At 46.3% G+C, this 24,404-nt stretch overlaps 1 protein-coding gene across 1 annotated transcript; it reads left to right on the top strand.

Annotated features, from left to right (window-relative positions):
• The first annotated feature begins 5,522 nt into the window (after positions 1-5,522).
• Positions 5,523-23,340, top strand: LOC138296347 (avidin-related protein 4/5-like). Its single transcript, XM_069235400.1, has 4 exons — positions 5,523-5,655; positions 9,797-9,980; positions 11,904-12,024; positions 23,074-23,340. The coding sequence occupies exons 1-4, from the start codon at positions 5,560-5,562 to the stop codon at positions 23,195-23,197; spliced, it is 525 nt and encodes a 174-aa protein (XP_069091501.1). The 5' UTR covers positions 5,523-5,559; the 3' UTR covers positions 23,198-23,340.
• Positions 23,341-24,404: the final 1,064 nt, after the last annotated feature.

The raw sequence follows: 24,404 nt of genomic DNA, 5'->3' as shown, positions 1-24,404 counted from the left end.
GCAGTGGGCAACCCACTCACTTGAGAGACATGAGAGACTGTGGCTTTGCACTTCTCAGGACCTAGCAGAGGGAATGGAGGCCCCTCGAGGAGCAGTGGTATTATTCCATCTTCCGGCTGAGGTGGCCCCCCCTTCCCTGTCCCCCTGAGGTGCCTGTGTGTTTTCGACCTGATGCCCCTGCAGTGTTCTCTTCATATTGAGGCAGGAGTCAAGTGTGGGCTTGGCCCATGATTTTTGGCCCAGTAGGCCACGGACATTTGCAAAGGACAATGTACGGCCTACTGTACATATTGTAAATATTTGTATATACTGTTTTTCTATTTGTTACACATATCTGCCTATTTCTAAAATATCACTGATTTCAATCAATTCCTTTTGTCCTTGCATTATTCCTGAGGGTTACGGGGTGTATCTGTAATGTTGTTGGATCTGTTTGTGAGTATGGTGTTGTGGGTGAGGGTGGTGGTGGGGGTGTTGTGTGTTGCGTGTATGTGTCACTCTCTTTTTCCTCCCCTCTCCCCTGTGTACTAGGTGCAGTACTCACCGTGGTCATCGCTGCCGCCGTCTTTGATGTTCCTGGTGTATGAGCAGATACACCAGCATCGGCAGGACCTGCAGCTCGGGCTCCATGGTGTCCTGGTTCTTCGTTGAGTGTCAAGCGGTGAGTGGTTTACCTTCCAAATACTGTTTCCGCCCTGCTTTTGATGGCGTTGGTACCACCCCGGAAAAGATGGTGGGTTGGTGTGTCATAATAGTGTGGGTGGTACATTGTCTTCCGCCTGTCTGTTGGCGGTGACCGCCGTGGTATTTGTTGTTACCGCTGTGGCGGTCAGAGTGTTAAAGGCTGTCTGTGATGGTGATTTCCGCTGTGGTCATGATCCCATTTTTTTTACTACTGGCCTGTTGGCGGTAATAAAGCTGCTTTAACACCGTCCGCCAGGGTTGTAATGAGGGCCTGTGTCCTTTACAAATTATTATTCCCAGGTTGAGAGAAAATCCAGTTGAATGAACACAAAATTGAGACCTGATATTCGAGAAAGTTGATTGGAAGAAAATGACCAAATAATGATTGTTGATGGTTCCTGTTCAAGAGATAACATGGGAGCATTGAGAGCAGGATATGCTGTGTGCACAATTTCTGGTATACTCGAAGCGTACTGTCTCCGAGAAGTGTATTCTGCACAAGTGACTGAGTTGGTAGCCTTTACAAGAGCATGCCATGTCTCTGCACAGCTTAAAGTTACCATATCTACAGTCAGCCAGTACAGATTTGGAATAGTCCATGATTTTGGCCAGGCTGGTCACAGAAAGGTTGCCTAATCTCTTCTGGTTCACCAGTTAGTAATGGTGAAAGGATTCATGATTTGTTATAAGCTTTAAAAATTCCTGAAAAGATTGCTGTGGTAAAATGTAGTACACAGCTGAAGTCACAAGATTTTGTGTCAATGGGAAATGGATTCGCGAATCAAGTCAATTGAGACCCCACTTTCCTAGTTTTCTGTCATTCTTTTTTACACTGATAGTGAATCACTATATTCATTATTAGTGTAATAAAAAGCGGAGTGTAATTAGCTGGAATATGACCCTTCCTGGGTCCTGAGATAAGCAAAAAGATGTTTAAATGTATGTTGTACGCATGCTTGCGGGTGAGAGTCTGTTTATGTGAGAGGGTGTGTGTATGTGTAAATGTGTGTGTATGTATTAGCAAGTGTGTGAGTGAAAGTGGAGGTCAAAGGGCATGGGATGTCACTTCCACTACCCATGGCATTTTGTTGAATTCACGTCCATGGAAATAGCATTGGGGTTAACAACGCTAGGAACATTTAGCATTAGCAGACTGTTACATGCCTAACTGTTTTTAAAATTAACATGTTAAACTACTTTTCCCCATTTCTTAGTGCTTTCCTTGAGTGTGTTATTCATAAACAAAAGATTGTTTGGATTGCTAGTGTGTCCCTGAACTCCCCTAGAGGGACTGATAGTAATCTGAAAACATTTCCTCCACAAGATTGCTCAGCGAGCTAGTGTCCGGGCTGTGGTCCAACTGCTTTTCTAATTCATTATTGCTGCATAGAACTAAGTCCTTGCATCAGAAATCCAACCCCTACATTTATGGGGGCCTTAGATTTAGTACCAACTGGACCTTCTGATGTTCTCTGCTGGAGTGACACCTGGCCCCTAAGTGCTGTCTCTGAGCTCCTTGGAAACTTAGAAGTGGCCCAGATGAGCTGCTCTAGAAAACCTGAAATGTTTTTTTTTACTTCCAAGACCTCTGGAGCAGCCAAGAGGACCTCATGGAAAAGGTGTTCAATTGTGATGCACCTTCTGTATATAAAACGTCTGGATTGGTTTGATGGAGGATTTTGAGCCACATAAAAAGGCTAAGTCAGAAGGCAAAATTATTTACCGGGATGGCTTGGTGTGTCCGACCTACACTCCATCATGGGGAGCCAGAAACTGCACTTTTGTCCTGGACTTCTGCTTTCAGAGAGTCTCTTTTGCACTTAGTGGGAGTTTTTTTGGTAATATTTTTACTTAAAACTTTAAAAGTTTATATCTCTAGTTTCCCTTATTGGATTTTTATGCTTTTTCCCAAATTCAGATTGCATTGTTTTTCTTGTTCGGTGTTTTGACATTATTACTTTTTTGGTACTGCATAAATACCTTACACATTTCCCAGAGTTAAGCTTTTCTGCTCTGTGTCTGTGGTAGACCCCCATATATACTCTATCTATGAAAGGCAGATGATGGTTCTTGGTGGAGGGCCATAAACTTTGCAGTTCATTACCTTTGGACATTAAATGCTTTTTTGTAGAAGCTAAAATCTTTCGTTTGGTAATGCAGACTTTTTGTAGGCGCTTCCTACAGTCAATCAATGACATTTTGTAATTTTGTTTGTGCTGTGTTAGGCCTGACAGCCTTAGGGTGGTCCTCCCCCAACTTTTTGCCTGCCCCCTTCTAATTTTCTGACACAGTTTCTGCTGGTTTAGGACTCTGCACACTTCACCACTGCTAACCAGTGCTAACGTGCATATGCTCTCTCCCTTATACATGGTAACATTGGTTCATCCTCAATTGGCATATTTGATTTACTTAAAAGTCCCTAGTAAAGTGCACTCTATGTGCCCAGGGCTTGTAAATTAAATGCTACTATTGGGCCTGCAGCACTGATTGTGCCACCCACATGTGTAGCCCCTCAACCATGTCGCAGGCCTGCCATTGTAAGGACTGTGTGTAGTTTCACGGCCACATCGACTTGGCATTTAAAAGTACTTGCCTAGCCTTACACTCCTCTTTTTCTACATGTAAGTCTCCCCTAAAGGAGGCCCTAGGTACCCCCATAGACTGGAGTGCAATGTAGGTAAAAGGCAAGACGTGTACATATGTGTTTTATATATCCTGGTAGTGAAAAGCTCCCCAACTGTGAGGCCTGCTCCTTTCATAGACTAATATTAAGACTGCCCTTGTATACTTTTTGAGTGGTAGATTCTGATCTGAAAGGGATATCCAAGTCATATTTAGTATGGCCAGAATGGTAATATAAAATCCTGCTTATTGGTGAGGTTGGATTTTATATTACTATTTAAGAGATGCCACTTTTAGAAAGTGAGCATTTCTCTGCACTTAAAACCATCTGTGCCTTACAGCCTGTCTCCAATCAATGTCTGGTCTCTGCTGGTTGACAGGTCCCTTGTGCCTTTCACCTAGGTAACCAGAAACACAGGCCACTCAGTTTCATCTTCATTCATCTGCATATTGAATGGGTCTTCCTGGGCTGGAAGGGTGGAGGGTCTGACACTTACATTACAAAGGCCAGTGGCCTGCCCTCACACAATAGACTAATCAACCCCCACACTTTGTAGGCATTTGTGGGCATATAAACTGGGTCTTTGACCCCTCCAACTCAGACACTCCTGGGCCTACAGCTGCATCCTGTCAAGAGAAACTGACTGGCTGGCCAAAGGACTCATCTGGACTGATTTGATGAGAAGGATTGCTGCCCTGCTGTTGCCCTGCTGGCCTCTGACTTTGCTGAGAAGGACTCTGCCTTCCCCATTAGTGCTCAATAAGGGTTGGTTTGAGCTTGCCTCCTGTTTTCTGAAGTTTCAGGGCCAAAAAGACTTCATCTCTTCAGGAAATTCCTTGTGAGTCAAAAACTCAATGCACCGCCTGCCAAAACCGATGTGAAACCTGCATTGCGACCGATAAATCGCTGCACAGCCGACCAGAACAACACAGCCCGACTTCCTGACTGGAAATTCGACGCAGCGCCTGCCTTGCAATAGAAAATTAGACTCATAGCCTACCGTATCGACACAGCACCTGTGCCTTCTGCCAGCCCATCAAGGATTTTCCACGCATTGTCCCCGGGCGTCAAAATATCCCCCATCGCAGTGAGGAACCAGGACTTCACACCGAAAAGTGACAGAAGCCCCTTGCAACTTGGAAAGAAACAACGCATCATCTGTGCCGCGTCGGAAACTTTTTCCATGCATCTCTTCCTCTGCGGTCTCCGTGCGTCGTTAGTTTTGACCCATACCAGGTACTGAGTGTAACAAGGAGACAACTGATTATTTCTAAGGATTAAGACTCTTTTAAACCTTTTTAAAAGTGATATTTCAACTTGTTTTTATTGGATGTTTGTCGTTTTGACCTTAGTATATTGAGATGAATATTATCTATTTTCCTAAACCTGAGTGGTGTATTTTTCTGGTGTTTTACTGTGTTACTGTATGATTGACTGCACAAATACTTTACACATTGCCTTTTAAGTTAAGCCTGACTGCTCAGTGCCAAACTACCAGAGGGTGGCCACAGGATAATTTGGGTTGTGTGTGACTTACCGTGTCTAGGATTGCGGTCCCTACTTGGACAAGGGTGGATCCCTCTGCCAACTAGAGACCCTATTTCTAACATGCAACAAGCCAATAACCAATTATCATACTTCCTACTGCTCTTCAACAGAACTTCACGCTGTGGTTAGAAAGAAGACGGAATCCCATAAAAAAGAGGAAAAAATAAATCTAATTTTAAGCATCTGGGGCGATAATCTTGTCCACCCTACTTCTATACAACAAATTTGCCTTGTGAAAGGTTCTTCTCAGTGTGCGTATGATGCTCTGCCAAGTAGGCACTGCACTACACGGTACCCGCATGGGCCACGCCAAAGAATAATGATTCCAAGTTTCATTGCTCGTGTGTGGGGCAGGGTGGAGCAGTGATGATTCATCAGTGTGTAGGTTTCTGTGTTAATGAAGCGCGCTTGTGTAAAGTGGGACAGCCCCGTTTTATACATTATTATGCTGTCACCACCACGATAAGAGCTCATTATTTGGAGGTGGTCAGTCTCATCCTTTTAAACCATGATTTTGAAGAAAAACACCATGTTGAGGATACATCCTCTGCCCTGATATGATGAAACATTCCTTGGGTGTGGATCATCTGGTTTTAACAACATGTCGCAACAGGTTATTACTCGTATTTTTATAGGGAGTCGACATGTTTTGGTGGCGCATGTCACATGCAGAGGTATATAAGAAAGTGGCACAGTGCATATGAATGTTCTTCCTTGACAGCACCATGGCTCTCAGCTGCCTTTCCGGGATCATTGCACTGGTACTCCTAGTGGCTATCGCTGATTCTGCCCATGGACTGGTAAGATACATTGAAATTATATTAAATTTGTAATCCTTCCTAGGAGCCTGTAGGGTGACAAGCCTCAGGCCCTCATTTTAAGATTGCCGGCAAATGCTGCCTACCGCCGCGACAACGGGCGCCAAAAGACCGTCACCGCGGCTAACATCCGTCTGCCAAATTATGACCACAGCTGTATTTCCGCCATAAGAAGGGTGGAAATCCGGCTGTGGCCATACTGGCGGATGGTGTTAATTTGGCGCTGCTACCACCAGCTGCGCCATGCCAGTAGACAACCACCAGCCGTATTATGACAAATAATACAGCCTGGCGGTGTTCTGCTGGCTGGCTCTACTGGTGGTAGCAGCCTCCCGCCCCGTTCCCTGCCAGAAGACCCCCTGGATGTAGGAAAGTTGTGTTTCCGACAGGGTGTTGTGTGTGGGTGTATGGGGTTGTGTGCATGAATATGTGAGTGTGTGCATGAATGCGACTGTGTGTGTAGTGTTGTTTGCATGGGTGTATGCATGTGTGGGAATGCGTGTATGAATGGAAATGTAAATGCGTGTCTGCGTGTTAGTGTGAATGTGTGTACGGATGTGTGCAAGAATGAATGCATGTATGCCTGTGTGAGTGAGTGTGAGTATGCGTTGTCTGCGAGTGTGCGTGAGTGGGGTGGCGGGGGATTGGAAGGGGGGAGCGTGGATGGAGGTGGGTTGGGGGCAGCTGAGGAGTGTTTGGAGGGGTGGGTGAGCCTCCTATCAGTGACAGGGAAGCTAGGTAGGGCCTGCTGCCATGGTTTTTTGTGGCGTTGCGAATGGAACGAAAAACATAGTGGTAGGGAGGGTCAATAGTGGCCGCCGGGCGGGGGATTGTTATCTCCAGCCCGGCAGCTGCTATTGCATTGGCGGTCGGAATGGTATATTGGCGGGTTGGCTGTCATAATGTGCCGGTACTACCGCCACATTATCACCGACCACCGGGGTCATAATGACCTCCTTAGTGTAAATGCACATCTCTGATTACTGCAGGAAATCCCTCTGCTAGCTACGCAAAGTCTATGTGGGCAAGGGATTGTGGTCATGGGAAGATAAAGGGACCTGTCTAAGGTCAAACAGTGCAGGCAGGGATATCAGCTTAGCACGGGACAACGCAGACACTTTTGGAAATTTTAACCAAAAACTCCATGTTATTTGCTGCCCATGAACCTTGGACCACACTCTGCGCTGGTGCCTTCCAGGTTCTCTGCTTGGTCCTGACTCTGTAACTTTATATCGCCAATATTCTTCCAGTGTTCTTTCTCCTCCAGCTGTAAAGTCCTCTCTGTAAAGTATTCTCTTAGTTGCTTAGTTCTCCCTGTTCTTTCTGAATACAGACACACTAGTGGCAAGCCCTGTCACTTCCTGCAGCCTCCTGGCTGCCAGTGCCTGTATGGAGGAAATGCTGGCTCAAAGGTGTGAGTAGCAGAGATAGACCATAACAAAGATGTGTCTAGCTGCGATAGACCATAACAAAGGTTAGTGCAGCTGAGACAGACCATAACAAAGATGTGTCTAGCTGCGATAGACCATGACAAAGGTTAGTACAGCTGAGACAGACCATAACAAAGATGTGTCTAGCTGCGATAGACCATAACAAAGGTTAGTGCAGCTGAGACAGACCATAACAGAGGTTAGTACAGCTGAGACAGACCATAACAGAGATATGTCTAGCTGCGATAGACCATAACAAAGGTTAGTGCAGCTGAGATAGACCATAACAAAGGTTAGTACAGCTGAGACAGACCATAACAAAGATGTGTGTAACTGTGATAGACCATAACAAAGGTTAGTACAGCTGAGACAGACCATAACAAAGATGTGTATAGCGGAGATAAACCATAACAAAGGTTAGTACAGCTGAGACAGACCATAACAAAGATTTGTCTAGCTGAGACAGACCATAACAAAGGATAGTACAGCTGAGATAGACCATAACAAAGATGTGTCTAGCTGTGATAGACCATAACAAAGGTTAGTGCAGCTGAGACAGACCATAACAAAGATGTGTCTATCGGAGATAAACCTTAACAAAGGTTAGTACAGCTGAGACAGACCATAACAAAGATGTGTATAGCGGAGATAAACCATAACAAAGGTTAGTACAGATGAGACAGACCATAACAAAGATGTGTCTAGCTGCGATAGACCATAACAAAGGTTAGTGCAGCTGAGACAGACCATAACAAAGATGTGTCTAGCTGCGATAGACCATAGCAAAGGTTAGTACAGCTGAGACAGACCATAACAAAGATGTGCCTAGCTGCGATAGACCATAACAAAGGTTAGTATAGCTGAGACAGACCATAACAAAGATGTGTCTAGCGGAGATAAACCATAACAAAGGTTAGTACAGCTGAGACAGACCATAACAAAGATGTGTCTAACTGAGACAGATCATAACAAAGATGTGTCTAGCTGCGATAGATCATAACAAAGGTTAGTACAGCTGAGACAGACCATAACAAAGATGTGTCTAACTGTGATAGACCATAACAAAGGTTAGTACAGCTGAGACAGACCATAACAAAGATGTGTGTAGCGGAGATAAACCATAACAAAGGTTAGTGCAGCTGAGACAGACCATAACAAAGATGTGTCTGGCTGAAATAGACCTTTAGGCGTGTTGTGATGTCTGTGAACTCTGCCTGCTGGTATGACAATAACATCATGCATTTCCTTGTGTTTGTGAGCAATGCAGGGCAGAAGTCGGGAGTACACGCGAGTAGACGGTGTCTACCCACTATTTTCACAGGGTATCCCGCAGTCTACCCTGCCATGAGGTTGAGGTGCACAGAAACGTGTTAAACTTGTCCAGGTGTAATTTTCAGACCCTGGGACACACTTGGCAGTGCCTGCTTTCCTTCAAGCAGCAGGGTGAAGTTGGGAGTGCCTTATGAGATTCCAGTTGGACCCATAACAAAGGCCGAAGTTAAGGGCAAACTTTTAGAGTATCCCGATTAGGGGCTATGAGGCGAGAGGGGCGGACACCTAAATGCAAAAATCACGATTTGATTTCATTTCTTTTAAAGATCTATTGTGCTGATCATCCTAATGCAGGATGTCAGAGCGCTTCACATCACACGTACATATTACGCGTTGACAATAAATCATGTGTGTAAATCATAGCACAGGATGTGTTACGTAAGACACTGAGGGTTACAAGGTGTAGTAGCCACATGTCCTTCACAGCTCCCTGTGCTCAATAGAAGGATCACAATTTATGAACTGCGAGTAACAAAAGGATCTCTGTGTTAAAAGCAGTAACCCACTTACCTGCTACATACAATGCACATGTGTCCCCTGCATGTTACATGATGTCCTTTGCAGAAGACACTCTAACCCTCTCTGCTACTTTAATTCAACACTAGGACTGTGCGCTGCAGAGATCCCTGCAGCAAATGTGTAACCTCCAGAGCTATCCTACCGTTATCAGTACCGGCTGAGATCTAGTTGGAACACAAAGGTCTCTGCAGCGGGTGCCTTAACCCCATCAGATATTTTAAAATGCAGACTTTGCAACCAATTAAGCAGAACAGATTTACTGCCACATTTCTCCTTCTTGACAATTTCTTTGTGGCAGGGTTTTAAAAAATACGTTATCTAAGTTGAGGCCTAGATTTTGAGTCAGGGTTGTGACAACCCCGACACAAAATATCATTTGTTAAATATTGTAATGTGGTCACGTGTACTCACGATAGACCTGCTAAACATGTGTGTGCGGTGTTAAGATCTGATGCCACGTCTTGGGATGTCACTTCCTGTGAGGTCATGGATTGTGATGTCACTTCCTGTGATTCTGTGTGTGATGTCATATGCTGTCACGTGCCATGATCTCACTTGCATAATGTCCTGCTTGGTTAGTGCCCCCACTTCTATTTTAGAACTTGTGCCCTGAGCTGTGCCTGTTGGTATGACAATAACGTCATGCATTTCCTGATGTTTGTGACCTATGCCTGTTGGTATGACCATGACGTCACTCGCACCCTGCTGCGTGGTGGGCTAGCCTGGTGATAGAGTCATGCCCCTGTTGGAGGGTCGAGGTGTGAAGATGTGACTGATGATCTCTGGTGCCCTCTGCACCTCTTGTGGTCTGTAGTGACCTCACACTCGTCTCTCACCTCCAGTGCAGCCTTGGGGGGTCCTGGAGGAGTGAACATGGCACCCTGATGACCATGCGCCTTGGGGTCAACGGGACCATCACCGGCACCTACCAGTCATCCAGCAAAGCCCCGACGTCTGTGCTGATTGGATACCAGCAGCAGGGCGACAACCCAACCTTCGGAGTGACGGTCAAGAACAGCGCTGCACGTGAGTACTTCGCGGCGCTATGTCTTCTCCGCGCTGTGGGAGGCGCACGCCCCTCCTGCGCCCCCTTCTCCCTGTTTCTAACCCCTCCCCGCCTACCTTACACCCCTTTCCTCTTCTTGGGACGTTTTGTACTGTTGCTCTGACATCAGCATCTCACGGGGGTGTCTGGGGAGGGGGGGCAGGTACAGGTCACTTCTGCTGACGTCAGCATCTCATGGGGAGTGGATAGGGAGGGGGGGGGGCAGGTACAGGTCACGTCTACTGAATTCAGCATCTCATGGGGGGTGGATGTGGAGGGGGCAGGTACAGGTCATGTCTACTGACGTCAGCATCTCATGGGGAGTGGATAGGGAGGGGGGCAGGTACAGGTCACTTCTGCTGACGTCAGCATCTCATGAGGGTGGATGGGGAGGGGGGCAGGTACAGGTGACGTCTACTGACGTCAGCATCTCATGAGGGTGGATGGGGAGGGGGGCAGGTACAGGTCACGTCTACTGACGTCAGCATCTCATGGAGGTGGATGTGGAGGGGCAGGTACAGGTCACGTCTACTGACGTCAGCATCTCATGGAGGTGGATGTGGAGGGGCAGGTACAGGTCACGTCTACTGACATCAGCATCTTTTGGTGGTGGATGGGAAAGGGGGAGGCACCGGTCACTTCCGCAAACATCAGCATCTCATGGGGAGTGGATGGGGAGGGGCAGGTACAGGTCATGTCTACTGACGTCAGCATCTAATGGGGAGTGGATGGGGAGGGGGCAGGTACAGGTCATGTCTACTGACGTCAGCATCTCATGGGGGTGGATGTGGAGGGCAGGTACAGGTCACGTCTACTGACGTCAGCATCTCATGGGGGGTGGATGGGGAGGGGGCAGGTACAGGTCACGTCTACTGACGTCAGCATCTCATGGAGGTGGATGTGGAGGGGCAGGTACAGGTCACGTCTACTGACGTCAGCATCTCATGGAGGTGGATGTGGAGGGGCAGGTACAGGTCACGTCTACTGACGTCAGCATCTCATGGAGGTGGATGTGGAGGGCAGGTACAGGTCACGTCTACTGACGTCAGCATCTCATGGAGGTGGATGTGGAGGGGCAGGTACAGGTCACGTCTACTGACGTCAGCATCTCATGGAGGTGGATGTGGAGGGCAGGTACAGGTCACGTCTACTGACGTCAGCATCTCATGGGGGTGGATGTGGAGGGCAGGTACAGGTCACGTCTACTGACGTCAGCATCTCATGGAGGTGGATGTGGAGGGGCAGGTACAGGTCACGTCTACTGACGTCAGCATCTCATGGGGAGTGGATAGGGAGGGGGGCAGGTACAGGTCACTTCTGCTGACGTCAGCATCTCATGAGGGTGGATGGGGAGGGGGCAGGTACAGGTCACGTCTACTGACGTCAGCATCTCATGAGGGTGGATGGGGAGGGGGGCAGGTACAGGTCACGTCTACTGACGTCAGCATCTCATGGAGGTGGATGTGGAGGGGCAGGTACAGGTCACGTCTACTGACGTCACAATGTGACTGCACGCACCTTTAGAGCTGTAGTCAATATAATAATGTCTGTAAGTGATGGACCCGAGCTACAGGCCGAGCCTAGAGGCAGGTAAGGCAGAGAAACATTCCTCCCCGCAGCGCCTGTACACAAGGACCCCGTGGAGCCTTAACACAAGGGAAGACAAATCGATATTCATTTACTGGGTGATTTATATAAAGTCAAACCAGGAAACCTGGATAAATCCCGGCTTCTCCGCTTAAAATATCTGATCTTAGGCAAATATTCTATTTCACCAAAGCTTTCTTTTCTTCATTATGGCATATGAAATCAGGTTCAGATGTGTGAGATCGGACTAGCAGTTGTACACAACTATCACTTTATTAAACCCTTTTCTCACCGTGCCTTGCTCCCCTCTCTTGCAGCCACCATCACCATGCTGGCAGGGCAGTGCTACACAAAGCCTGATGGAGAACCAACCCTGAGAACCACCTGGATCCTGAGAGAGCCCGTGGGAAACCTGACAGAGGACTGGAAGAGCTCACGGTGAGGGGGGGGCGGGGGGCACTGATGTGTGGGTGGGAGAGCTGCCCATTTGGTGGAGCCGATCCCCCTACTCCGTATTATAACCAGGCTCGAGTCCCGGCGTCGGCTCAACATCCTGTGATTCTGGGAAAATCACTTAATCTGCCCACGAAGAATGAATGTGTCCTTGTGTTACGTAACTGGTGCTCATGTAAAGCGCTTCAATGCCTTCGGACGAGTTAGCGCTATAGAAAACTGCAAAAAAAATGGATGACGTGTCCCTGAGTCTTGCATGCATTAGGGTCTCTGTACTGCTCACTTCTGGCTTCGAAGCGCTTTGGTCCATAGCTCTGTCCTTGCCCCTTTGCAGGTAACTGACAGCACTAACTGTGGTTTGTCTGGGTAGCTCTATGTGACTCTTTCTGGTCAGGGTTAGCGCCAAAATTGTGACGCTAACCCTGAACAGTACCTAGGGGCCCTTTGAAAACAGTGGTGTGCCCCCTTTTAACGCCTGCTCTGAGCAGGCTTTAAAAATGCCGAAAACAATGAAGCAAAGAAATCTTCTAGATTTCTTTGCCCATTTTTTCAGCCCCCCCTAACAGGGGAACGCCCCCAGTGCATACATTATGTTTGGTGCAGGCATAATGTGGCACAAGGGATTACAAAGTGGTGCAATGCATGTATTTGCAACTTTGTAAATCTAGCGCAGCGTTTTTGCCATAATTTCGCCACATTAGTGCCAAAAAAATGATGCTAATGTGGGGATATTATGGCACGGGGGCTCTTGAATCTGTCCCCATGTTTCATCATAACCCGCATATATCTTCGTATTATCAACATACACTTCATCTGTGGTTGAAGCGCATTAAAAAAAGTATGGGACCCTTGATGCTGTGTGCAAAGGGGCGTGGTTAGTGAGCGTGGGGGTGGGGTCAAAGGCATGGCTAAAAAACAAACATTCTCTAACTTTTCTCAGTCTTTCACCTTCAGGTAACTACGTACAAAATATGGCACAGGTTAAATGAGAAATAAATTCAAGTTCTGTTAATCAGTGGGAAATGCGCTCTGTACACCACAAATCCTGTTAGTTAATGCTCCGCAGAGGTCAGTGTGTAACCAGAGAGCCACTGAACTGACTCCTGGGTGGTGAAGCGGAGAACAGTGACTTGTGTATGTCTAGTGCTACGAGGTCCCAGCTAGTGACAGAAGGCACTGAATATGCAAGTCGTTATTTTAAACTTGGATTACACACAGTTTTAGATATATTGCTACTAAATGTAGAAAAACATTGAAGATAAAGTGGCTCAAAAATCTACATTTTGGTAACAGTCAGACTGTACATAGTACATTTTTTATAACTGTCCATTAAAAGCCACACTTCACATCTGAGCTGGTAACTCCCTTGCAATACCACTCAAAAAGAATACATCTGTGTCGTCAGGAAGCTTCAAGTGGCTCCATCATTTAAAGCCAATTCTGGCTTCCAGGCACCCTTTACATTTACAGATTAACCAGTAGTGCACATTTCTGTCAGGGAGCAGTCCCCTGACAGGAAGGCTTGTTTAGCTGTCTGCCCCCACTCGGTTTCACAGACTCCCTGTCTTACATTTCAGCCCAACCATGTCAATTCTCAGAATTAACCATCCTGGAACAGAGCTCTTTCTCCAAAAGTAGGGGAACCATTTGTCTTAAATTAAAAAGTATGGACTTGCGTTGCCCATCTGATCCCTCCCACTTCGACCACTGCACTTCATTTAGAATTATCTGCATAAAGAAACGTCTTTATTAGAAAACCCTGTTATGTGTACAATAAATAGCAGTAAAGAGCACAGACGATGCAGATGAAGTGCAAAACAGGATCTCTGCGTCCATTTCATGAGGAGTGTTAAATACCACTGGGGTCTGAGGGTCCCTCACATCACCGTCCCTCGAACGCTAAGTAGAGCCATCTAAACCTCCTTCTGCCTCAGTACTAATGACACCCTCAGCAACAAAACCTGCACCTTGAGGACACAGTGGCACAAACAACACAATGGATGTCCAGGCAGAGGTGTTACTTATGCCAAGATCAGGTGCATTACCTTCAGGACACTTATCTTGTAGACACAACTCACAAAACAGAAGGTCCCACCACCATCCGCTCCAGACATACAGCTCAAATGTACAGCTAGGGCCAGAGAATGTTTACCACAAGTCCAATAACTGTGGAAATACTTTGAAGATTAACAGTAAGTGATGAGAAATAAAACTATTTGGTGAGGACCAGGTGACCTCCCCACAGATTTCCTGCAGAGAAGACCCTGCTGCCTCTGACCAAGAAGTGGAAACTGACCTGAACATTTTCTGAAACTAGGTGGTCACTTGAAGTGTAACCTTGTGGGATCGCTTGCCAAACCCTTAGAAACGCCTGACCCTTCTGCATGTCTGATAGGTTTATAATAAATATTTTTGCTGTTCTGGAAGAAGACTAGAGTCGATGATGAACCTCAATCAATCAATCGGTCAATCATACTTTATAAAGCACTCTACTCACCCGCAAGGGTCTCAAGGCGCTATGCGGCTGTGGTCCTCTGTGCTTCAGTCCAGGCGCCAGGTCTTAAGTTCCTTCCTGAATTGAGGTAACAATGGTGACTGCCTGAGATGAAGAGGAAAGGTGTTCCAGCTCTTTGCCGCGAGGTAGGCGAAGGGTCTTCCTCCATCCGGGGTCTTCCATATATGGGGTACGGTGGCTAGTGCCTGTTGAGCGGAGCAGAGAGGTCTGGCAGGGGAGTAGAAGGTGATGTGCTGGTTGAGGTAGGTAGGTCCTAGGTTGTGGAGAGCCTTGTATGTGTGGAGGAGGAGTTTGAAGTTGATAATTTTCTCGACAGAGAGCCAGTGGAAGTATCTCAGGTGTTTGGTGATGTGTTTGCGGCAGGGGATGTTCAAGATGAGATTGACGGAGGTGCTCTGGATGTGCTGTAACCTCACCAAACATAGGCATTTTGAGACTTTGTTGAGACTCATTTGTGTTTTAGAAAAAGAACAATCAGAGATGAGCTAATTTTCAAGATAAGGGAAGGTATGAATTCCCTGTAAATGCTAGAATGCTTCTGGTGGTGCCAATACCTTAGTGAATACCCAAGAAGTCGATATACTATATGGCAAATATTTGAATTGATAGTGTTAATTCCCTAAAACAAAATTCGGGTATTGTTGACTGTTCCGGTGTTTAAAAAAAAAACAACATGGGTGGAATGTTTGAATTAATCTCAAGCACTGACAATCGCTTGGGCCACAATCCAATTTGTTGTTTTTCACTCACCATTTAACCTCAGTTTTAACCCAGTCATCTGCAAATCAGTCTTGACGCAGTCTGAACTACCAGGCCAATTTCTTCCTGAAATGGAATACAATCAACTTAGGACCGGTTTTGATCTGATCAGGACTCGTCACCTGGGTATGATTCCAGTGGCACAGAGAGCACAAGACCCACATCTGGGCATACCTGCCAAACATAGGGCACCATATGCAATGACAACAAAGTGGCAAATAGAATGCTTGAATTAATCTCAGCCACTCGCAATTGATCAGGGCGCATCCTAATCCATTGTTTTCGCTTCCATACCACCTCAGTTTGGACTCAGTCATATGCAAATCAGTCTTGACCCTGCGGCTCATGGGGACAGTCCAGCCCTAACTGCCAGACCAGGTTCTCCCTTGACTGGAACACCAGAACCAGGGACCAGTTTCACCCTTATTAGGGTTCTTCAGTTCGCTTAGAGAAGTCTGCAGATGTAAGTGCCTTCTCAGTGCCAGGTCTTAGTCTCACCTGACTGGAGGGGTGGGACGTTCATGTAATTCTAGGGGTCTGCAGATATAAGTGCTGTCTCAGTGTCACATCGTGATCTCACCTGACTGCAGGGGTGAGACATTTGTGTAAGTCTAGAGAAGGCTTCAGATGTAAGTGCTGTCTCAGTGCTAGATCCTCGTCTCCCCTGATGGAGTGGAGAGACATTCAGGTAAGTCTAGATTGGGGAGCAGATGTGAGTGCAGTCTCAGTGCTAGATGCTGGTCTCACCCAACTGCAGGGGAGAGACATTGATGTAAGTCTAGAGGGGCTTCTCAACAATTTGTTGCCCTTCAGAGTGGCATGTGTTTGTAGCAGAAAAGTACACAGATTTCCTTGCCTTCTGGGCAGGGATGGTTAGGCCATTTTGTTTGTGCTATTTTAATCTGCTCTTTTTGGGACTTCAGTTGATCACTATACCATGGGTCACAATGGGCCTAAGACCTGGAATGCCATAAGAGGACATTACCACCTCTTGTAAAACCGAAGCACGTCGTCACAGCTCATCTCTCTCCTCCAAAGACCAACAGATTCCACTAAATATGGTGATCAGGCTTCCTGGTCATGGCTCAGTTGAAAGGCCAAGGCAACCATTGCGTGTCATCTATCGAGATCACGCAATGAGAGGCTAGTCAATAATTTTAGGATCAGACCCAAAAACGATGATGTGGGTTGACGTCTTGAAACATAGTTGGTAATTGTTGGCTGCCAGTTTCACATATCCTTGTACTCAGACTGGGAGCCAGACCAACTGAGCCTGAGGGACATCTGCACTTTGATTACTCCTGAAGGGACTTGTCTCAGTACGCTGGACCAGGATTACAGGCGCTGCTCCTGCTGTCCTGGATCCAGGATGTGGAGGTAGTGTGGTGGCGGGCTGGGGAGGAGATTTCGAAACTAGACAGTGCTCTTCATTGTGTCTAGGAGGTGTCAGAAGGCCTACCCAGGGAGTCATCAGCCAAGGCTCATGGTGATGGAGACAGACAGGGACATCTTAAGAGTTTGGTGGGCTCAGAACAACTTTGAATATATGATCTAGTGTCACCTCTTTCGTGTGTTCTTTGGCCAGGTCACTGACAGTCCAAACTATTCCACATGCTAAATATGTTTATATCGAATACACAGGAATAGTGAAATGCTCTCAATATTTAACACAGAAGCAGCTCGCTAATATTACTGCAAATAGTGTCTGTGACCCCCTCCCATTCTCTTATGTGCCGACCTGCTTTGGTCTAAAAGAGGGGTTGCATGAAACATAAACACAACGGGCCAGATCTACAAGAAAGTGTGCAGTCCCCACCCGCCTAACGACACCGCGGTTGGCTCGTTTCCACAACAGCGTTATTGTGGCGCTTTGCTGGATTACTATTACTGCTACTACTGCTACCTCTACTGCTACTAGTACTAGTATTACTGCCTCTATTACTACTGCTGCTACTACTACTACTACTACTATCTCTACTACTACTATTTGTATTACTGCTGCTACTACTGCTACTAATACTACAACCCCTGCCTCTACTTCCACTACTAATACTATTGATTCTACTACTCCTACCTCTACTACTACTTCCACTACTACTATTACTACTAATGCTGCTGCTGCAACCAGTGCTACTGCTACTACTACTTCTACTACTACCTTTACTAATAGTACTACTATTACTACTACTGCCACTACTACTGCTAGTACTACTGCTATTTCTACCTCTACCACTACTTCTACTACCACTACTGTTACTGCTACTATTACTACTACTACCTCTATTCCAGCTACTACTATTATTACTGCTGCTAATACTGCTACTACTACTCCTACCTCTACTACTACTGCTACTACTGCTATCACAACTAATGATACAGGAGAGAACTAAAGAGTGGATCCGAGGGTCCTATTTTTATACCTGTTGCCAATGCCTGCACACCAGCCCTGGCCCCAGTCTGTCTGCAATCGTAACAGGCTAGAGTGAGGGTCTTTAAAGTGCAAATATAACAGGCAACAGCTCTGTCCCTCCGGTCAAGTCAAGATGGCCCATCCTGCGAACACCCAAGCTCTCTATTGTATGGCAGTTTGGGAGCAATACACAAAGGCCATCTGCCAACTATAACTAGTCATGTGACTCAGAAAACAGGCTGCAGGCACGAAAGTATTAGTTCATGCAAAAAACAAATGTCTAAAAATGGCATTTTCATAACTGCCACTTTAAATCTGAGTTCATTATTAAAGAGAGTGTTAAATTACAAATGTTCAGACACCAAACATGAGATTCTTACCTGCTCCCAAACAAACTTTAACACATATTAAATGTAATAGGGTGACCCAATGTTATCCCATGGGAGAGGAAGGCCTTGCAATAGTGAAAAAAAAGTTGAGAGTTTTTCACTACGAGAAGATGTAAAACTTCAGAATACATGTCCAACTTTTTAAAATACAGTACAACCTGCCCTATTGGTTGTTGAGGGCCTACCTTAGGGATGACTTACATGTATTAAAAAGGAAGGCTTAGGCCTGGCTAAAAGTTTATTTTGCCAGGTCGAAAAGGCCCTTTAAAACTGCACAGACGAGCTGCAATGACAGGCCTTGGACATGTCTTAAACAGCTATTCAAGTGGGTGGCACAATACGTGTTGCAGGCCTACTAGTAGCATTTCATTTGCAGGACCTGAGTACCTGTAGTACCACTTTACTAGGGACTTATAAGTAAATTAAATGTGCCAATTGGGTGTTAGCCAATTTTACATTTTTAAATTAGAGAGTGCAAGCACTTTAGCACTGGCTAGACGTGTGTTAAAGCCATCAAAAATTGAATTTAGCACAACAGGAGGGTTAAAGGCGAAAGGGTATAGGATCACCCTGCAGGGAGGGTCAAATCCAACAGGAAGTAAAGAGGAATCGTAGGGCTTCACTTAGTTTCTGTTCTGTTTCCATAACCCTCTAAGGCCCCAGGTCTCAGGGAGTCATTGTGTTATCATGCCAACTACATTAATACTTTTCTAAGGGAATGTTTGGGGTTTTCAATGAATAAATCACAGTTCTTGGTTTGTTTTGACATCTTGCAAAGCCTTATTGGGCTCTGTAGTGTCACGGCACTCTGGCACACCTATTGACTTGGTGTGCTCTTGTCATGTCTGCAACTAAAACTTATGTCAAGGCTGCAAGGCGACTAAGGATCTCACTGAGGAACTAGAAAATTAATGTAATGTAGAGTCATTCCGACACGATGCATAATCACAGATTAAGGATGCTTTCAGTGATATGAAGCTTCATGGTACTTCATATATCATCAGCCAGTTGAAAAATCAAAGCCATTCCAGTGTGGCCCCTTTCACGGTCATTGCCTTATCTGGAAGGATTTCAATCAATTTAAAATATCGGAAATTGAATGATTTTATTTTTTAATACATCACCTTCTCAAATTAGACACCCTAAACATATGTCAAAGAATGATGGTAGCTGAATAATGGTACAACACAGCCTGTGGCTCTGTGGTACTTTTGGGAAAAGATGTGATGACTCTGTATTGCGTATAGTGAAACGGATAGTTTACATGTATCTACCTACTGAGGGCTGATTTTATACAAATCTTTAAACTATCCACTCTCTGGTATGATTTCATCATTATCCCCTCCACTCAGCGCCTTGAGACCCTCACCGGTGAGTAGTGCGCTTTCCAAATACTCTGATTGATTGATTAATTATATTAGAGAATCCTTCATCAGGACAGAAGACAGAGCATTCATGTGAAATGTGTCACCTGTGATCTTAAAGAGGGGAGGAGAGAAGTGTATGAAAACTTTCAATTAGATGTCTTTGTCAAGGGGTTCTCAGCTAGCACAGGCAACCCTTGTTTCATGTTGTTGGGTCAGCAGAGTCATGGGGTTTATATTACGTTAAGGGGGAAACTGATGACAAAGTTACATCAGGTGACTACACTCTACAGGGAACTAGCGTGTACAAGATGCAAGGGCACTGTGAAGTGTGCCAGTAAGCAATACCCTCTTTTGTAGTTAACATACTCTCTGCATGTGTGCTTGTCTGCATATGTGCTCTCTGCATATGTGCTCTCTGAATGTGTGCTTGTCTGCATGTGTGCTCTCTGCATGTGTGCTCTCTGATTGTGTGCTTGTCTGCATGTGTGCTCTCTGCATGTGTGCTTGTCTGCATGTGTGCTCTCTGCATGTGTGCTCTCTGAATGTGTGCTCTTGGAATGTGTGCTTGTCTGCATGTGTGCTTGTCTGCATGTGTGCTCTCCGCATATGTGTTTGTCTGCATGTGTGCTCTCGGAATGTGAGCTTGTCTGCATGTATGCTTGTCTGCATGTGTGCTCTCTGCATGTGTGCTCTCTGCATGTGTGCTTGTCTGCATGTGTGCTTTCTGTATGTGTGCTCTCTGCACATGTGCTCTCTGCATGTGTGCTTGTCTGCATGTGTGCTTGTCCGCATGTGCTCTCTCTGCATGTGTGCTCTCTGCATGTGTGCTTGTTTACATGTGTGCTCTCTGCATGTGTGCTCTCTGCATGTGTGCTCTCTGCATATGTGCTCTCTAAACATGTGCTTGTCTGCATGTTTGCTCTCTGCATGTGTGCTCTCTGAATGTGTGCTTGTCTGCATGTGTACTCTCTGGATGTGTGCTCTCTGCATGTGTGCTTTCTGCATATGTGCTCTCTGCATGTGTGCTTGTCTGCATGTGTGCTCTCTGCATGTGTGCTTGTCTGCATGTGTGCTCGCTGCATGTGTGCTTCTCTGCATGTGAGCTTGTCTGAGTGTGTGATTGTCTACATTTGTCCTCTTTGCATGTGTGCTCGCTGCATGTGTGCTCCATGCATGTGTGCTCATTGCATGAGTGCCTGTTTGCATGTGTGCTTGTCTGCGTGTGTGATTCTCTACATGTATCCTCTTTGCATGTGTGCTCGCTGCATGTGTGCTCATTGCATGTGTGCTTGTCTGCATGTGTGATTGTCTACATGTGTGCATCTTGCATGTGTGCTCGCTGCATGTGTGCTTGTCTGAATGTGTGATTGTCTACATGTGTCCTCTTTGCATGTGTGCTCACTGCATGTGTGCTCATTTCATGTGTGCTTGTCTGCATGTGTGATTGTCTACATGTGTACTCTTTGCATGTGTGCTCGCTGCATGTGTGCTTGTCTGCATGTGTGATTGTCTACATGTGTCCTCTTTGCACGTGTGCTCGCTACATGTGTGCTCTCTGCATATGTGCTCGTTGCATGTGTGCTTGTCTGCATGTGTAATTGTCTACATGTGTGCTCGCTGCATGTGTGCTCCCTGCATGTGTGCTCATTACATGTGTGCCTGTTTGCATGTGTGCTTGTCTGCATGTGTGATTCTCTACATGAATCCTCGTTGCATGTGTGCTTGTCTGCATGTGTGTTCGTGGCATGTGTGCTTGTCTGCATGTGTGATTGTCTACATGTGTGCGTCTTGCATGTGTGCTCACTGCATATGTGCTTGTCTGAATGTGTCATTGTCTACATGTGTCATCTTTGCATGTGTGATCACTGCATGTGTGCTCATTTCATGTGTGCTTGTCTGCATGTGTGATTGCCTACATGTGTACTCTTTGCATGTGTGCTCGCTGGATGTGTGCTTGTCTGCATGTGTGATTGTCTACATGTGTCCTCTTTGCACGTGTGCTCGCTGCATGTGTGCTTGTTGCATGTGTGCTTGTCTGCATATGTGATTGTCTACATGTGTGCTGTCTGCATGTGTGTTGTTTGCATGTGTGCTCGTTGCATGTGTGCTCTCTGCATGTGTGCTCTCTATATATGCGCTCGCTGCATGTGTGCTCGTTGCATGTGTTCTCTCTGCATGTGTGCTCGCTGCATATGTGCTCTCTAAACATGTGCTTGTCTGCATGTTTGCTCTCTGCATGTGTGCTCTCTGAACGTGTGCTTGTCTGCATGTGTACTATCTGCATGTGTGCTCTTTGAATGTGTGCTTGTCTGCATGTGTACTCTCTGGATGTGTGCTCTCTGCATGTGTGCTTTCTGCATATGTGCTCTCTGCATGTGTGCTTGTCTGCATGTGTGCTCTCTGCATGTGTGCTCGCTGCATGTGTGCTCGTCTGCATGTGAGCTTGTCTGCGTGTGTGATTGTCTACATGTGTCCTCTTTGCATGTGTGCTCGCTGCATGTGTGCTCCCTGCATGTGTGTTCATTGCATGTGTGCCTGTTTGCATGTGTGCTTGTCTGCATGTGTGATTCTCTACATGTATCCTCTTTGCATGTGTGCTTGTCTGCATGTGTGATTGTCTACATGTGTGCGTCTTGCATGTGTGCTCGCTGCATGTGTGCTTGTCTGCATGTGTGATTGTCTACATGTGTGCTCGCTGCATGTGTGCTCTCTGCATGTGTGCTCCCTGCATGTGTGCTCATTGCATGTGTGCCTGTTTGCATGTGTGCTTGTCTGCATGTGTGATTCTCTACATGTATCCTCGTTGCATGTGTGCTTGTCTGCATGTGTGTTCGTGGCATGTGTGCTTGTCTGCATGTGTGATTGTCTACATGTGTGCGTCTTGCATGTGTGCTCACTGCATATGTGCTTGTCTGAATGTGTGATTGTCTACATGTGTCCTCTTTGCATGTGTGATCACTGCATGTGTGCTCGTTTCATGTGTGCTTGTCTGCATGTGTGATTGTCTACATGTGTACTCTTTGCATGTGTGCTCGCTGCATGTGTGCTTGTCTGCATTTGTGATTGTCTACATGTGTCCTCTTTGCACGTGTGCTCACTGCATGTGTGCTCTCTGCATGTGTGCTAGTTGCATGTGTGCTTGTCTGCATATGTGATTGTCTACATGTGTGCTGTCTGCATGTGTGCTGTTTGCATGTGTGCTCGTTGAATGTGTACTCTCGGCATGTGTGCTCTCTACATATGCGCTCGATGCATGTGTGCTCGTTGCATGTGTTCTCTCTGCATGTGTGCTCGCTGCATGTGTGCTCGCTGCATGTCTGCTCTCTACAGCTGTGCTCGCTGCATGTGTGCTCTCTGCATGTGTGCTTGCTGCATGTGTGCTCGTTGCATGTGTGCTCTCTGCATGTGTGCTCTGTACTTGTGTGCTCTCTGCATGTGTCCTTGCTACATGTGTGCTCGCTGCATGTGTGCTTGTTTTTTTGTCCTTTTCTATCTTCTGTTTTCAATATTGAGAACAATATGCCAGCATTACCCCTCTTTGTTTTCTACTCTTCATGACATCTTCCTAACATATTTGTTATTCCTGTAACACAGGTTTGGGACCGCCAGTTTCTCAATGAATGATAATGTAAATGGTGAAGCAGCTGGACAGTGGACTGGGGGCCAGAGTCAGATACACCGCACCCCGAAACCAGCTGAAGGCAAAGTGAGGAGCTAGTGTTGGGAGCAAAGCCTGCTTCTGACACCCTGAGAAGGCCACATCCAGGGATGCTGTGCTCAGCAGCCTCTCTTCCACCCTTAATGGCTTCTTCAAATGTATTGTTCATTTGAAATATTGTTAATAAAACAGTTGTGAAGGTGCTCGGTGTGTATTTGACTTTGTAGCCATGTGTGTAGAGGTGAACACCTCCAGGATAAGGACATTAATATTCTCTTTCAAATGTGCATTATTTCAGCCTACACAATACATGCAATGCCCTGGTTAAGAGGCAATTAAATGACATTGATTGCACCATGTGGGACTATTAATACCTCCTTCTTCTTTCAGTCACCTGACTTCTCTTCATATGTAGCTTCCATTGTCCTCTCCACATCTCATGCCTTCATCTCATGATGTATCCTTAATGATATACCTCACCCTACCTGTGGCCAGCTCACACTCCTGGGATTGAGGTTGACTTTAGGTGCACTCTCTGCACATGACAGATGAGCAGAGTCAGGTGTGAACATACATTCAACCCTGATATGGACACACACTCCACCCAAGGTTGATTCCTGAAGGGTGGTGACCAAAGGGCTTGTCTCAGGAGTAGATGAAGCAACCAGAGCCACACCAGAATGGCTAGGTACGTTTGTAACTCTAGATGAACTTCAACGTTAGAGACAATGTCCTGGATTGTCCTGGAAGCTGCCCATGAGAAGCTTCTTTGAGTCAGAGCATCATCTGCCTCCTCCTCTCCTTGGGTCTCCTGAATCTCTTCATCCTGCGTTGATGCTGTTGGACCTCTTTGCAGGCCCTGATGGTTTCATCATCTGCCTCCTCCTCTCCTTGGGTCTCCCGAATCTCTTCATCCTGTGTTGATGCTGTTGGACCTCTTTGCAGGCCCGATGGTTTCATCATCTGCCTCCTCCTCTCCTTGGGTCTCCTGAATCCCTTCATCCTGCGTTGATGCTGTTGGACCTCTTTGCAGGCCGATGGTTTTATGGAAATTCTTCTCCTGGGATTCTCTGCTTAACCAGAGTGCTCTCTGCACATTCACCTCTGCTCTACCACACTTAGGCTCTCCATGGAAGACAGATCCCCCTCCATTGTTCCAAAAAGCTCTTAAGGTGCAAAAATTGAAGTAAAATGGAATTTAGGAATATAAAAAATTCCACAATAAAAGACATTGATGGTTATTACAACCCTGGCGGTCGGTGTTAAA

Source organism: Pleurodeles waltl, chromosome 1_2 (genome assembly GCF_031143425.1).
Source record: "Pleurodeles waltl isolate 20211129_DDA chromosome 1_2, aPleWal1.hap1.20221129, whole genome shotgun sequence".
In the NCBI taxonomy this organism is placed as follows: Eukaryota; Metazoa; Chordata; class Amphibia; order Caudata; family Salamandridae; genus Pleurodeles; species Pleurodeles waltl.
The sequence above is the reverse complement of the archived record's forward strand: the minus strand, read 5'-3'. Positions and strand labels throughout refer to the sequence as shown.